Raw genomic sequence first — 15752 nt, 5'->3', positions numbered from 1 at the left:
TTCGACCTACCTATAATTATTTGTTCACTTTTTCCATTAGAAAACTGAAAAAAAATTGAAGTGGCATGTTACCCTAGAAAACCACCTTTTTTCACAATGGAGTGTTACTGTGGTGGTTTCAGTGATTTTTATTTATTTATTTATTTTTTATTATACACTCTCCCCTTAACTTTTTTTTAAATGCATATAGTACTAAGTGCACTAAACTGATCAAACCCTACTTCAAAGTTTTTGTGTTAAGGTCAATACAGTCTGATGTAGCTGCTAGTTCATGTGACATACACGCAGTTAGATTACGTCGAATAGAAATTCAAATCTGCACACAGCCACTAATGCGACCATAAACATCTAAGGTACAGCAAAAGTTGACGGACCATCCTAGGTAAATGGACTCTTTGCAATTTTCTCTACTTTTCACATATTCCCGCCAACATGGCTGGCGCCAAATGTGAGGAAATGCAGGGTGCTTGAATTATTTATTCCCCATTTGCATATGTAGCCCAGTTTGAGAGCCGGGGTGAGGAAGGCTTGTGTTATGGAGGGAGATTACTCCTGAGGATCTTAATGTGGCATACGGCTGGCTCGGGCAATTTACAGAGCCCATTACCTCACATCAGGAGCAATCACTTGATGTGGAATGAAAGTGATACCATATGCCACCTCCATGTTCCACACGTACGCCTGCAATATTATTGCTATTATTTGCAGGGATTGGACGGGTTACATCGCCTCTCATTCCGCCCACCTGATCTCTCTTTCGGCAAGCGCGTTAACTACCGCCATCACCAGGCAAATCTCACAGCTTCCAAAAGTACTTTGCACTTCTGCGGCAGGTCGTCACTCGCCAGCATGGGCCAAGGTCAAACACCCATCTCATTTTCTCGCCTTTGATCCGCCCCCCAAAAAAACCTGATCGTTGCCTCTTCTGTCACCTCCACTCCAGCAGCGCAAAAAGCAAACCCCCCCCCCTTGGCGTTTGAGAGGGTCCAGGTGGCTGCGCGGAGGTCATGCATAAACAATCACTCAACTTCACCTTGTCACACTCGTAAAGTTTGAGCTACGCGCGACTCTCTCGGGCGGCACGTAGCTCACAACTCTAAGCTGGCAGCTCATTTTCTGACTTGTCAAAATAAAACTGCTCATGGAATAAACAAAGGCTATAGCTTCAATTAGGGGGCCATATAGATGCCGTACTTCAATTAATTGTGGGGTGCGCGGCCTAAACCACTTCAATAAATGTCGGTCAGTTTGATGAAGGACTTCGCAAGCTATGTAAATAGTGTGACGTCGCCATCATCGGCACATTGAATTTGACAAAGAAGAACAATGTGTGCTATGCAATTGTAGGCTCAATATCACAAAAAAGTGCCCTCATCAGAATCACTAAGTCATCAGGAAAGTATATACTTTGTACACCATAAAATGAACCTACACCCGTGGCTTTGCGTAGGCTTAAAAAGCAGGATTGCAATGAATAACAGGCAATACTTTTCAAAAATAACTAGGCGGTGCTTAAATACAGTACGTCCGGTTCCTTCTTCTTTGGAATGTCCACCATCTCAAACATGGCACCATCTAGTGGTCAAAAGTGGAACTACAGTGCACCCAATATGCAGTACAGTTAGAACGAAAGTTATTCACTGTACAATAGAGGAAGACCTCGACCTACGACGTTTCGACTTTACGACGCCCGTGCCTCTAACGCCATTTTGTCCCCAGCACCGTTGTGTTTCTGCTTAGCTAGTGCATAGTGCTTGTCTGTGTTTGTGCGCCAGGAGTATCTTTGCCTTTTTAGTGAAATATCAGTTGACATAAAACCCATTCAGAAATTTGAATTATCGCTAACTGAATCGTGTTGCTAATCGAAAGTCCGCCTAGGAAATGGCAAGGTCTAATCTCTGTTATAACCTGTCAAAAGCTACAGGCTCCTTTGTTGTTTTCCTTTTGTAGTGCCGCGTTATCGTTTGCTAACATGACCAACACGACAGCTGCAAAAAAAAAAAAAAAAAAAAAAAAAAAATCAATTTCTGATCAATGACGCAGCCAAGCGTGGCCTTTCTTAGGATTCATTTCCAAACCGTTCCTGCTCACGTTCGCAGTCAGCTCACTCATATCGCAGCGCTCAAACGCTGTTATGCATTTGAGAGCGCGACGTGACCTGCTGGGGGGCGACGCTCGTTAAAGCATCCGTCCGGTATGTTGCGTGAGGGTGACCTGCTGTCTTAAATAAAGCCTTCCAATTCCTTTCACGCCGCACTGGAAGAAAACACATTTTGTTGTGTCGTTGCGCTGGAACATAATCTATCAGAGCGCTTCAGCGGGCTTATGTGCTCTTCTTAAACGTCCCCCCGGCGCTTCGGAAACTGCTTTTGTTCATGAGCCCCCATTCCTATCGAAGGAGATAAATTGTGAAGCAGCAAATTGAAATGACTTTGGTGTGGCACTTTGATGCAACGCTGTGCATTTCGGGGTCATAAATCACAATGTGTTTGCGAGGAAATACTCATATTTTCTTACTTTTTTTATATTATTCTCTTGATGTGTGTTTGTTTTTTTTTTTGGGGTTTTTTTTTTTTGCCATAGCCCAAAGTTAAAATCATTTCTCTTCGCTGTTGTTTGGAGGTGTGGTCGTCACACAGGCGCTTGTTTGAAATCCATGAAATTATTTGCCGGCTCTCTCTGGAGGGGTTTCACCTTCACAGGTGGTTCAAGGTGGAGTACACAAAGTTGTTGTGTTGCTGGTTTTGATCGATGGTGAAATGGCAGTCATCACGCAAGCGATGGGCGGACGGCCTCGGGAGACGGATGGCTTGATTGCTCCTTTAATTTGTCCAATGCCGTCGCATTCCTGCTTGCATAGGAATGATGTCGGATCATTGAGCACACTCGGCTGTCTTTTATGGAAGATTTAAGACGTCGAAATGAAAACAAATCAAACGCCAGCGCTCGGTGAGTGCGTTTCTTCCATCACGGCCCAATACTCCCACCCATAAAATATCTGGGACGTATGCCAGTGTTGTCATACCTGGGTGGGCCATCAGGATTTCCTGTGGTTTCTTTATCAGGCGCTTGTGGATTTTTTTTTCCTCGAGGACACGCTGGGCAAAAAGTGTTTTTGCCACTCCCATTTGTCTACTGCCAAAAAAACCCTCACAGTAGATTAAACCTTGTGCATTTAAAACTACTACTATCTTAGCCTTTTAGTCCACTAGCTCAATGCTAACGCTTAGCAGCATCGACGTTAGGGTGATCCAAATTTTTATTTGTTTGGCTAGATTTCTGTGTCCTCAATTTTTATTTTTTTTATTTTAACAGAAAGTAATTTCTTACTAATAAAATAATTCATTTGAAAAGCATTTGCATTTTTTGGGGAGGGTAAGTTATTGCTTCCTCGTTTTTAACAGACCTGTTTTTCTAGTAATAAAAGACTTGAATCTTTAAAAACAAATGCCTAAATGACTACTTAAAACATTTTATCAAGCTGTCTTGTTTGTCTTGTAAGTATGACTATCCTTGAAATGTATAAATTGTTTGCCTAAATTACTCCTTCCTCAGTTGCTAAAAAAAACCTCTTGTATTTTATAGTAAACTAAAGACTATATCATTACAATATTTCAGTGTAATAGCCTAAATTACTACTTCCTACATTTTTTTTTCCCCTTGGTCAAGACCAATTTCCCCCCCACCACGGAATTAACAATTTAGCGGAACGTGTTGTTTGAATCAAATTACAATTTTTGTTCTTTAAACATGTTGCCATGACTACTTCCATTCCTACTTGCGCTATACATCGTACGCTGCCAATTAAACCCTGTTGCGATGTGGAGGCGAGCATGTGATTACGCTCACCTGCGCGCCCTGTGGCTTCCTCCCACTGACCTAATACATGCAGATTAAGTTAATTGGATCTTGTAAAGGGCCAGTAGTCGTGAATGGTTATCTGTCTCCTTCCATGAGCCATGTTAGCGAGCCGGTCGGGCCACTCTCTCGCTTCATGTGTCACCTAGCATTGTTTTTATGATCGTGGCATGGGAACCAAAATGCGGCGTCGTAAAACCAAAGTGGCTGTGTCGGCGCTGCTGTGTCTTGTTGAAAGGTGTCTATATAATAAGGAAGAATCGTATTGATTTGAAATTAGACCGAGCCCCGAGATAAGAGCTTGCCTCATTTCGCTGTGTTTTCTGCTTACCCTCGCACTTTGCGTCACCTCTCCATGAACTCATTTACAGCTCATTTTCCGAAGCCTCCGTGCGAGCCGCGGAAAAAGGGCATTTTTTTTTTTCTTTGCCGGACTCTCATGTCAGTCGCAATTAAAATCAAGATGGCCCTCGGCCGCCCGGTACTGTCACCGTCACCCTTCATGGCGGATATAAAATCTCAATTATTTATGAGTCTAAGAAGCCATGTTTACATGTTAGTCGCCTTTCATTGAAGTGCCAGTTTAGCTGCAGTCACAGCTGTAAACGCTACAGCCTGGGGACGTGCACTCGCTGGCCACTGCATTAAATATTCTGTCTCAACAAAGCGCAATGCACAAAACACACACCAAAAAAAAAGAAGAAGTGCAGTCATCACCGTTTAACCTCTGACAAGTGAACAGTAACAACAATCATTTTTATGATTTTTTTCCTTTGATTGATCTGCATGATCCTCCGCTTGTCAATAAGGGCAGGGCAAAGGGTCAACGTTTAGGGATTCACAGTTTAACAAAGAGCCGTAAACACGTCAGGGTTTTGTATAATAAACCGTAACCATCACCGTATTCCTGATTAGTACCGAATCTTATACTTAGAGGGTTGGCAGTGAATGCGTTCTTCTACGGTCAGTCTGGTGTCTTCTTCAAACTTCCTAAGAGGCGTGTCATGGCAATAGGCATTGGCGAGCCCGAGCACCTGCACCTGCACAGGAAGTCAAGCCCATTGTGAGGTGAAGTTCAGGCCAACATGCTGACTGGCATGGCCGACGTAGTTGTTTTCAGGACAACAGCTGGCCGCTGTTGGAATTCTGCACCTTGTTGCACCAACCGGCTTCTTGGCCAGGATTAGAGCTCTGGCGTCCATCTGTCGGGCATCAGTTTACATTTAAGCCCTGCCATTTCACAGGCCCGCCTGCAGTCAGCCACCCCACCAGGCAACCAGCTTTAGTCGCCCAATGATACGAGGGTCAACTTTTTTTTTTTTTTTTTTGCTCTTGAAATTCAGCAGGGCAAGCAATATTAGAGCAGTGTGAAAGTGAATTCAGCTATAGACAAAATCTTTTTACTGGGCATCAAAAGATTCTTCTGTGATAACAGATTTTCTGCCTTTACTATGGTACTGCTAAATTTTCCTTGCCAGTGTCAGAAAGATGTTTTGTTTGTATGATTGTTGACTCTGACATGGTCACATCACTATGTTGGTGCCATTTGACATTCATCGTTACATGCCAGTAATATTTTTCCAATATTCCAACATGAATGCATTTTTACAAAATGGCTTTCCATCCTAATAGGATCCCCATCCACTATTGAGGAAATGAACGCCCTGGCCACTATTTGCAGATATATCGTCAAGGCTGTGTATTGGGTTGAGGCCCTAATTGCAGGCAGGCGGGATGTACTCAAAATCAAAATAGATTTGTTTTCCAAAAGAACAAAACAAATGATGTACTTGGATTCTCAAAATCACCTAATTAACAAAAATCCCAAATAACAAGGTTCAAAGTAGCCCAAATGATCAATAGGAAAAAGACTCCACTTGACTTGGACAGCTAACACAAACGATGAATCGACAAGCACAGAAAGAAACCAGGAATGTTGAATACAGGCAACTGGTGAGGCAACAGGAAAGACCCAACAAGCCACGAGTGGCTGAGGGAGCTGATTGGTAAACACAAAGGACAAGCACAGGTGGACACCAAAAAACGAATGAGACGGGCATGGAAAAAAAGACGCAACCCAAAAGTCCGATTTTTGGCATTAGGTGTACCAAATAATCGAAGGCCCCAAGTCAGCTTGGATCAGCTCCAGTTTCCCGCCACACAAAATAGGATAAAAGCCATAGATTATATATAGCTGCCGTTGGACCTAATACAACGTCCCATGAGGTGGAAGGTGTCGAAATAAATAATCAAGTAAATACAGGTGAGTCCATTCAAGCAGAGCCTTGCAGCTGACTAAGCGCTTTGGAAAAGAATGAGCTTTAGAGGCTTTTCACGCTTTGTCCTGCAACACGTAGCGTCAGCATCATGGCGGGGGATTTTCCCAGAAGCTTACAGGTATTTACAATGGCGCGGAGCGGCGCTCTGGGCTAATGTGTTGTGTCAGGTAGACGAAAGCTTAGGCCCCTGGTGAAGTCTTTGACGAGCCCACACGGGCTCTTTAATTACGCGGGGCAATTACGTTGGCAAAGCTGGGAGACCGTCCAAAAGCGGACGTGTGAAATCTGTTTGACGCCAGGTTGCTTGACCCTTTGTCTCAGTCACTCAAGCAGGCATGACAATGAATTGACTTGGCCTCATGATAATTGACATTCACTGAGGATGAAGTTGGACGGAAAAGTAGTTTAGTAAAAGTAGCAATTACAGTAGTTGCCTTGTTTATCGCGGGGTTATTTTTCAGAATCACCTGCGATAGATGAAAATCCACAAAGTTTGTCCACCCGGGGTAATCTGGTTCTGGTTCTACACTGTAATATCTTCGCCAATGAATGTGTGTGTCTTTAAAAGGCGTGACTTGGTCTGTTGAGTCACATCGGAGTTTGCAAATGAGAGTTGGCTCAGGATCACGGTTGGCTGTTAAGTGGCTAACCGTTAACCAGGCTGCGTGTTGCCACAACCGACACCGTGCAGCTGGAGAGAGAAATGTATTGTGACTGGTTGTGATTGTGTTTTGGGTTAGTTCCTGATGATGTCGCTTGCTATGATCCTTTATTCCATCAGCTTTATTTTGGCCGTGGCCTGATGTCTCTCAATATTTAAGCTCGGGTTCAAGTTTTCTTCCATGCCTTCTGCATCCATCCCTGCTCTTGGTTGTTACTTGGTATTTTTGTGTTCTGCATTCAGCCCTGCTCCCTCTCTTGTATTTTTTGGGATATCACACCTTTTTACCTTTCAACTCCTGTGTCCTGTCTGTATCTGGGTCCAAATTCTGCTCCTCACATGACAGAAATGACCCCAACCTTTGGACATTCTTTTCTTTTGGCTTTCACATATAACTGCGTGTCTGCAGTAATGTTAGTCCATGCGGAAAAATGATCGTGGCAAAATCCTGTGAAATCGGGAAAAATCTGTGATCTAAATTTAGATCTGTGCTATTTAGAATTCTGCGCCAAAGTGAGACCAGTGAGAACTGGTCGCCAGCCAATGACAAGGCACGTAAGAGACAAACAACTAATCACACTCACATTCACCCCTACAAACAATTTTCAGCCTTCTATTAACCTACCACGCATGGTTTTTGTAATGTGGGAGGAAACCAGAGCACATAGAGAACACCCACGCAGGGATGGGGACAACATGCACACTCCACACAGGAACGCCAGAGCTCAGATTTGAACCCACAACCTCACAACTGTCAGTGGATGTGCTAACCAGTCGGCCACTGAACCGCCTTGTAGTACTAGTATCGAAAGGGGGGGGAAAATCATCTCGTATAGTGATAGCAGGGGACATTTAAAACTCCACTTCAGTTAACAAAAATGATTCATTTCCCAATAAAGGGTCACTTCCTGATAAGAAATCTGTGGGAAAAAAAAAAAAGATCCGCTAAATCTGCTGGGACCACAAACACTTCAGTAGATTTAAGATTCAATGAGCTGCAGTAGCTTAAGCAAAACAGAATTGTCCGACTAATTAATCTTTGGTAATCAGTGATGTGATTTTAAATGGTCTTGGACCAGTGGGCCTTGGCTTGTTTGAGCACTGTTGTCTCACTGTTCCTCAACCATATCCTTTCCTTTGAGTGCGCGCCCCCTCTCACCTCACCTTAATTAATAGACTAGAATTCTCTTGGGGCGTTGATTGGAACAGAGAACTTCATTCATTCATTTGAAGGACATGCCTGCAAGGGAGCGATAGCAATAAATCATTCAAATTTTTTTTTTTTTTTCAAAAAGCGAGAGCTGGCCCTCTGCTTGTTGCGTCAGTCATTTTGTATCTCATGACCCTCCGTGCGAAGGAACGTGACCTGCTGAATGTGCAGACATGGAGCTTTACCAACAGGGGGATTATGATGGGGTCATTGGCCCGATTGAGTGTCAGTGGCAATCAGACGTAATAGCATCTCATTGACTCGCATCCAAAACCACCTGAGAGAAGCTGATGGATGAAGTAGAGCTCGCGTTATGGCCACTCCCTCTTCAGAGAGCCCCTTCGCAGTGCCGCGTCCAGTCGAGCACAGATCGATATGGCTTAGTGAAGAAAAATGATGGAAGGCGCCGCAAGGCCCTTGGTAATATCGTCATCTCTGCCTTCTTGATTAAAGATGCTATCGTCCGTATGTCTAGTGTTTACCTTTGACCTCAGAGGGTGTAACATGAAATCGAAAGCGTAGACTAGACATCTGTCTTGTGGTTGAGGTTCTTCACAGTTGGTAGCAACACCCCTGTTATTGGGAGAATCCCGAGCGTCTGCTAGTTTGGTGCATGGCATCTGATCATAAGGCAGACGATAAACTAACTTCCTTGTGGATTGTTCTTTTAATGTTACTGATATATACAGGACAACATAATTACACAAGAAAAAATAATCACAGGGGTCTTTGCACTCCAAATTGAGTCTATGCGAGCATACAGTTATTGCATCTATACATTTCTGACAGTAGGGGGCTGCTTTCGCCATCATACGTTTGGCAATAACCTTGTGAAGAGGAGTTACTCCAGATGAATTCTGCCACCATGCTCTGGCTACACATTTTCTCTCACTCTCTCTCTCTTTAGTTCCAGCAAACTGTTAAGTACACATGGTTTAAATTCGGTAGCAGTCGGACAAAATCTCCAAGAGGGATTTGTCTAGCGAAACTGGCATGAGGGTGTGGTGCGTGGGTGGGAGCGGGGCGCTGCCTTTTAAAAAGTATAAAACGATGTTAATCTTGCTCGGCATACAATTGCGTTTTTGAGTACAGCCCTCAGAATGTTACCCAAGAATAATTACGGTGAATCAGTTTCAAGAAGTCCTTCACACACCCTAGAAGTGACAATTACGCAATCATCCTTAAGGTCCTTCTGAGTTTTGCTACCAGTTTGCGCTGTATTACTATCGTTGCCATTTGAACGCAACTGGTGGTAATTCAATCAAGGTTTAATTGCAGGCTGGGAAACACATGAACAAATGTCACTGGAATTAACCAGTCTTATCTTTCTTCCAGTGGGGTGTATGGGTTATATTTTCTCTGTATGGATGGCACAGGTCAAGCGTCAGCTAAAGCAGCTACAGTACATGTTTACCGCCAGTGTCCCTCTGTTTTTTTCTGCTTGAGTCATATTAAATTGATACTTGAAGTAGGAAGACGACGGGGGTGCACCTTAGTGGAACAAATCCTCAATGTGCACAGTGGGAATTGGATTGCAGGCTGAAAAATGTTAATCCTACTCGCAGCTGCACCGGCGTCCCTCCTTATTAGGATGATAGCAGCCACTGATTGATCACCCGCGAGCTGTGCAGTGGAAATGGCGCTCTGAAGAAAAGCAGCAATAACAGTGCAGCGCCAGATGTAAGTGGATTGCCGGCATTGTTTGGCCTTTGGTTTTGAAGTTCTGTGCCGGAGAAGTGTACACACATCGTAGCGCACTCCCACGTTTCACTGTCGGGTCTTTGGCAGCAATAGCGCGGCATCATGATCCTTTCTGGTATATTTATGGGAACAGCGTCACATGAGAATGGTTTCCTTTTGAAAATGTGTCGATTGTTGGACTTGAATGAAAACTTGGCGATAAGTCCCCGTTTCTGTGCTCTACTGCTTTTGCCTGTCTACCACTGATGGTGATTTTCTAACGCCATGCTGTGCCTTGTCTGCTTTATCCCCCAGGTAACTGATAAGATGGCGGCTCGGGAAGCGACTGGGCACAGCTTCCTGGTGACGTGCTGGCAGCCCATTCTGATCCTGATGCTGGGCGCCGTGCTGTCTGGCTCCACCACTGGCTGCCCGTCTCGCTGCGAGTGCAACGTCCCAGAGCGCTCCGTGTTGTGCCACCGCAAGAAGCTCATGACGGTTCCCGAGGGCATCCCCGCCGAAACTCGGCTGCTGGACCTCAGCAAGAACCGCATAAGAACCATCAACCCCGACGAGTTTGCCAACTTTGTCAACCTGGAGCACCTGGAGCTCAGCGAGAACACCATCTCCACAATTGAGCCCGGCGCGTTCAACAACCTTTTCGGCTTACGGACACTGGGGCTCCGTAGCAACAAGCTAAAGCTGATCCAGCTCGGGGTCTTCACGGGCCTGAGCAATCTCACTCAGCTGGACATCAGTGAGAATAAGATCGTCATCTTGCTGGACTATATGTTCCAGGATTTGTACAACCTGCGCTCGTTGGAGGTGGGTGATAACGACCTGGTTTTTATCTCCCACCGCGCTTTTCACGGACTGAGTAGCCTTGAGCACCTGAGTCTCGAGAAGTGCAACCTGTCCTCTGTGCCGACAGAGGCCTTCACCCACCTGCACAGTCTGATCACGCTCAGGCTGCGTCACCTCAACATCAACGTCATACGGGATTATTCCTTTAAACGTCTCTTTAGGCTCAAAGTGCTGGAGATTGCCAATTGGCCATATTTGGATACAATGACCCCCAATTGCCTGTATGGATTAAACCTGACCTCTCTGACCATCGCAAACGCTAACCTGACCACCATTCCTTACGTCGCCCTGAGGCACTTGGTCTACTTGCGCTTTCTTAATCTTTCCTACAACCCGATCCACACCATTGATGGAAATAAGCTCCACGATCTGCTGCGTCTTCAGGAGTTTCATCTGGTCGGAGGGCGACTCGCCATGATTGAGCCCTACTCTTTCCGGGGTCTCAACTATCTGAAGATTCTCAACGTTTCGGGGAACTCCCTGACCACTTTAGAGGAGTCGGCGTTCCATTCGGTAGGCAATTTGGAGACCCTGGCCTTGTACGACAACCCCCTGGCCTGCGACTGTCGCATGTTGTGGGTTTTCCGGCGACGCTGGCGACTCAACTTCAACCGGCAGCAACCCACCTGCGCCTCCCCCGAATTTGTCCAAGGCAAAGAGTTCAAGGACTTCCCGGATGTCCTGCAGCCCAACTACTTCACCTGTCGCAAGTCCAGGATCCGGGACCGCAAAGCGCAGCAACAGTTTGTCGACGAGGGCGCTATTGTTCACTTCGCTTGCGAGGCGGACGGCGATCCGGCTCCGGTGATCATGTGGCTATCCCCGCAGAAGAAGTTCATCACCACCAAAACAATCGGAAGGATCTCCGTGTTGCCAGATGGTACCCTCGAGGTCCGCTACGCTCAGATTCAGGACAATGGAACGTACGTGTGTATGGCTAGCAACGCAGGCGGCAATGACACGTCTCTGGCTCACCTGCACATTCACAGCTATTCACCCGATTGGCCCTTCCAGCCCAACAAGACTTTTGCGTTCATCTCCAACCAGCCTGCAGAAACTGGCGCCAACGACACGCGAGCCAACGTCCCTTTCCCCTTCGATATAAAGACGTTGATCATCGCGACCACAATGGGCTTCATTTCCTTTCTGGGCGTGGTCTTGTTTTGCCTGGTGCTGCTCTTCCTTTGGAGCAGAGGCAAAGGCAACACAAAGCACAACATCGAGATCGAGTACGTGCCGCGCAAATCGGACGCTGGCATGAGCAGCAGCACGGCGGATGCTCCTCGCAAGTTTAATATGAAAATGATTTAAAGAAGCGGCCGTGCAAGGGGTAAAGAGAAAGGACAAAAAAAAAAAAAAAAGGGGAAAGACATTTGTGAGTACTAAGCACTGGATTCTGGCGGGTCACATGGAGAATGACTTAAAAACCCGAGAAGGGCAGTCGCTGACTTTCAAAATGAGAGGCAATGAAAGCATGCGCACCGCAACAAGGCATTAGCGAGATCTACATGGCTCGTGGGCTGATTTTATTGAAAGTCATGTGAGTCATAAACAGTTCATGTTCCTGCGGATCGATAATGGGGAAGAATATCATTGACGAGTTACACCCACCCAAGCTGCCAGAATGCAAGAGTGGATGGTTTGCCCATTGATGGTTTGTGTCTGTATTTCTTTTCATTTGCGCGTACCCCTCCCCCCCTCCCCCAAAGCAACATGTCAAGTTATGAATGATAACTGTGTGGGCTGATCCACAGATGTCGCATTTGAGGTTCAAAATCAATACATTTCATCAGATCAGTGTTTGAACTGTCAGGTTTTTTTTGGGGTCCTACTTTTATAGTCTTACCTACAACCATTAATAGTCTGATCCGTCAGTGTCAAAACCATTGATCAGAAATGCCCTCAAAAGTAAAGGACATGTCAGAAAGAGGGGACACGTTGTTTGGGTATTATTTGGAAAAGAAAATCGATAATGATGCGTAAAGGACTTTGTGAAGGAAATTTGGAAATAGCCAGCTGAATCTCTGTGGGAATGCAAGATTTTGGATCAATGATACAAACTAACACAGGTGCAAAGGTATATTTTTGTTTTTTAATGACAATTTTTAAAAGTTTTTTTTTTTCTTAATTCCCATTTGTCACCACAAAACATTTTCAACTTTAAATATTCCTAGACAGAGAGAACCCTTGAGGCATAATGTCTAAATTCAACACACCCACACACAAAACACAAAACAGTCTGGTCAAAAAGAGCGATTTGAAATTCAGCGGGAATAATTAAAACTACTACCAATAAAGTATAATAACATTGGGAAAAAAATGCTATGGCAAAAAAATAGGAATTCCTTAGAATGTTGTGATGGGACTAATGAAAATGTAAGCTGTTGTACAGACATTATTTTTACTACTACACTGGATCATCAAATTAATATTACCATGTAAAATTGCTGTTGGAAAAAAAAAGAAAAATTATATTTTGTTATTTTTGCATTGGTTGAAATACCTGATGTGTACATCTCCTGCATCCACATGTTGGAATATGTGTAACATTTTATTGATGATATTGGAAAAACAATCTTGTCAGTCATTCGGAATTCCGGGATGAACCTGAAGGAAGTCTTGTTTTTTTGTCAATGCTGCATATTGATAACTCTGCTATCGAGCATCATTTGGTTATCAAAAAATAATTGTATCGTTTGTGTTTGACATGCCTGTGAGGACAGTGGCGGAGCTAGATTTTTCCTTGGTGGGGCCATAGGGTAACAGGGGGGGAAGGCAATCCCAGTGGGTCCAAAAAACAAGAAAAACAATTTTTAACAATTTTTTTTTCAGAAAATGCTGATAGATATTTATTATATGTTCTCTACGGAGAATGGGGGGAAATTTGGGTGAACAAATCCCAGAAAATATCTAAAAAAAAATCACTAATCTGGCCTAGCATCAGGGGGGTCCAATCATATTTAAAGGGTGGCCAGTGCCCTCGCACACAAACCTCTAGCTCCGCCAGTGTGTGAGGAATAAAAGTTGACTTCCGTTGTTTTTTTGTGTGTAATATTCCATCTGTGGTATCGTCGAAGCCATGGAATTGCCGATTAATTACACGTTTACGTTCCCCCATGAATGTCACCATGTTGGGCAGAGGAAGTGAAGGGACACTCTCCTCTATATGAAACAGTGAACTTCTTCTAGCCTTAGTTTCTCAATTGCACACTGTGGACAGCTGGCCTTTGCAAAACGCACGTGAGGCGAAAAGAAGGCCACATTCTCCATAATGGACCTCACTGCAGACAGAGATGCGCTAATGGGCTGCGAAAATGCGCACGGCGGCAATGGCACAGATGGTTTCACCCGTGGATGCAATGTGAAGCAGCTTTGGTGTAATCCCTTTTGCATAAAGAAGGGGGGGGGAAAAAAAAAAGACAAAAGCAGCCGTGGAAATGGCTCTCGGCTTATGAATGCTGTCTGTGTGTTCAAGGTGTGGCTACTGTACCCAGCATCTTTTGGTCCTGAGTGAAATAGGAATCTGTATTTTTTTTTTTTTTTTTTTGGTTTTGTTTTGTTTTTGACCCTGGACTATATTGACCATGTAGTCCAAGCCAACTTTTTATGAAAAAAAAACAACAACAAAAAAACCTACAAAAACAAATATATGGAGAAAAAAAATTCAAATTGTTCTGTGCAATAAAGGTAATATGCAGATTTTTTTTTTTTTTTTAATTAACAAAATTTTGTTGATGTTGAATTGTTGACAATATGGTATGTTGTATTAAACAATCTATGGAATTTTTTAAACACACTCTGGTTCTGTCTTTTACCACAGAGATTTTTTTTTTTGTGTCAGTGTTTAAAACAACAGCGGTGCATTGAGGTAAGAGTTTGATTTGTATCTCGAATCATCATTCCCCATTGCAATTAACCCATTTCATCTCCCCCTGACAAGCAAGAAAATTAGCTTTTTTAACGTCTTTTGTTTTCCTTTAAAAACAAAAAAAACATACACTTGTACTTTTAAGAACACAGAATATTTGCGCTTAACAAAGCCTGCAAACACAAAGCATGACAACATATGGTTTGTCCTTTCTTGTTCTTCTGTGGCTTGAATGGCGGTTGCAAACCAGCCTAACGGCGCATTAGCGCCACCAACTGGTATTGTCCTTCCACTGCAAGGAAACCAAAGTGAATTGATAATGGTCGAACGACGTACGGTTTGCTGCCGGTGGGGGGTCTGAAACGCACTCAGATTTTTACATGTATGGCAAGACACCCCCCCCCCCAAAAAAAGAAACAAAAAATCAACCAGGCAACGGCTCATATCTCTAAAAACTCAGAAATCAAGACACGTGTCTCAAGGCACCATCGTAGTTGACGTCTCACCAAAAATATTTGTCTTTTTTTTTTTTTCAATGACACTCAAATCCAGTTTCATTTGATCAGCCCTCGTCATTGATTGCTTTGTGGAACAACCTTGATTGCTGTACATACAAGGTTGATGTGTTGCAGCTGCTCTCAAATCAACAGCGTTTGTAAGTAACAGAGCAGCGCAGCGCCCTGGTGGTTCACACGTTTGCCTCACAGTCGAGAGGTTCACTGTTCGACTCTGTGCTTTTGTGGGTCTTCTGCTGGTAAGTCGACTTCCACACTCCTTCCTACGTAACGTAATTGTGTGCAGGGAACTCATGTATAACACACGGAGACAGTTAAAGTGCTTCGATAGGTGCTGCTGTTTTGGTTCGCAACGGTGTGGGTTAAGTAGTAAACGCTTTAAAGTCCTTATATATTAGATTATGATGGTATGAGCAGAAATACCACAGTTTTAAAATTAGAGCTGTAAAATGTCCTTTGTTGAAATATTTGGATGAATAAAAAAATACAGCATTTTTTTGCCCTATTGAACACAATGTATTTTATTTTCAAACAAACTACAGAATCAGGTACATAAGAAAGGTGTACCATGTTAAGATTAATTAAATAAATGCTAACATGCTTAGTAAGTCACAGTGTGCATTCACTGGTTTTTAATAAGAGATTCGTGGGCTACTCATAATGTCCTTGCGGGCTAACTTGTGGGTTTTTTTCTATGTATGTAATAATTATTCAGGAGTTTAAACAGTGGCACAATCTCTCTCATCTCTCTTCCTCCAAATTTTGGGGTGGGTAACTGCTCACCCCTCCCCTCTCTGCTTATCCAGAAAGAAGGGGG

General features: G+C 43.9%; 1 protein-coding gene across 5 annotated transcripts in view; it reads left to right on the top strand.

The window, feature by feature from the left end:
- lingo1a (leucine rich repeat and Ig domain containing 1a) overlaps positions 1 to 14348 on the top strand; it is a 145877-nt gene extending 131529 nt beyond the window's left edge. For all 5 annotated transcript variants that reach the window (XM_086028187.1, XM_086028186.1, XM_086028191.1 and 2 more), the window contains one exon: positions 10004 to 14348. In XM_086028187.1, coding sequence (XP_085884313.1) covers positions 10016 to 11863 — 1848 coding nt within the window. In that variant the 5' untranslated portion in view covers positions 10004 to 10015 and the 3' untranslated portion in view covers positions 11864 to 14348. The remainder of the gene's footprint in view (positions 1 to 10003) is intronic.
- The last annotated feature ends 1404 nt before the right edge of the window (positions 14349 to 15752 follow it).

This window comes from Filicampus tigris, chromosome 4 (assembly GCF_054856515.1).
Source record: "Filicampus tigris isolate MCC_2025a chromosome 4, RoL_Ftig_1.0, whole genome shotgun sequence".
Lineage (NCBI taxonomy): Eukaryota > Metazoa > Chordata > Actinopteri > Syngnathiformes > Syngnathidae > Filicampus > Filicampus tigris.
The sequence above is the reverse complement of the archived record's forward strand: the minus strand, read 5'-3'. Positions and strand labels throughout refer to the sequence as shown.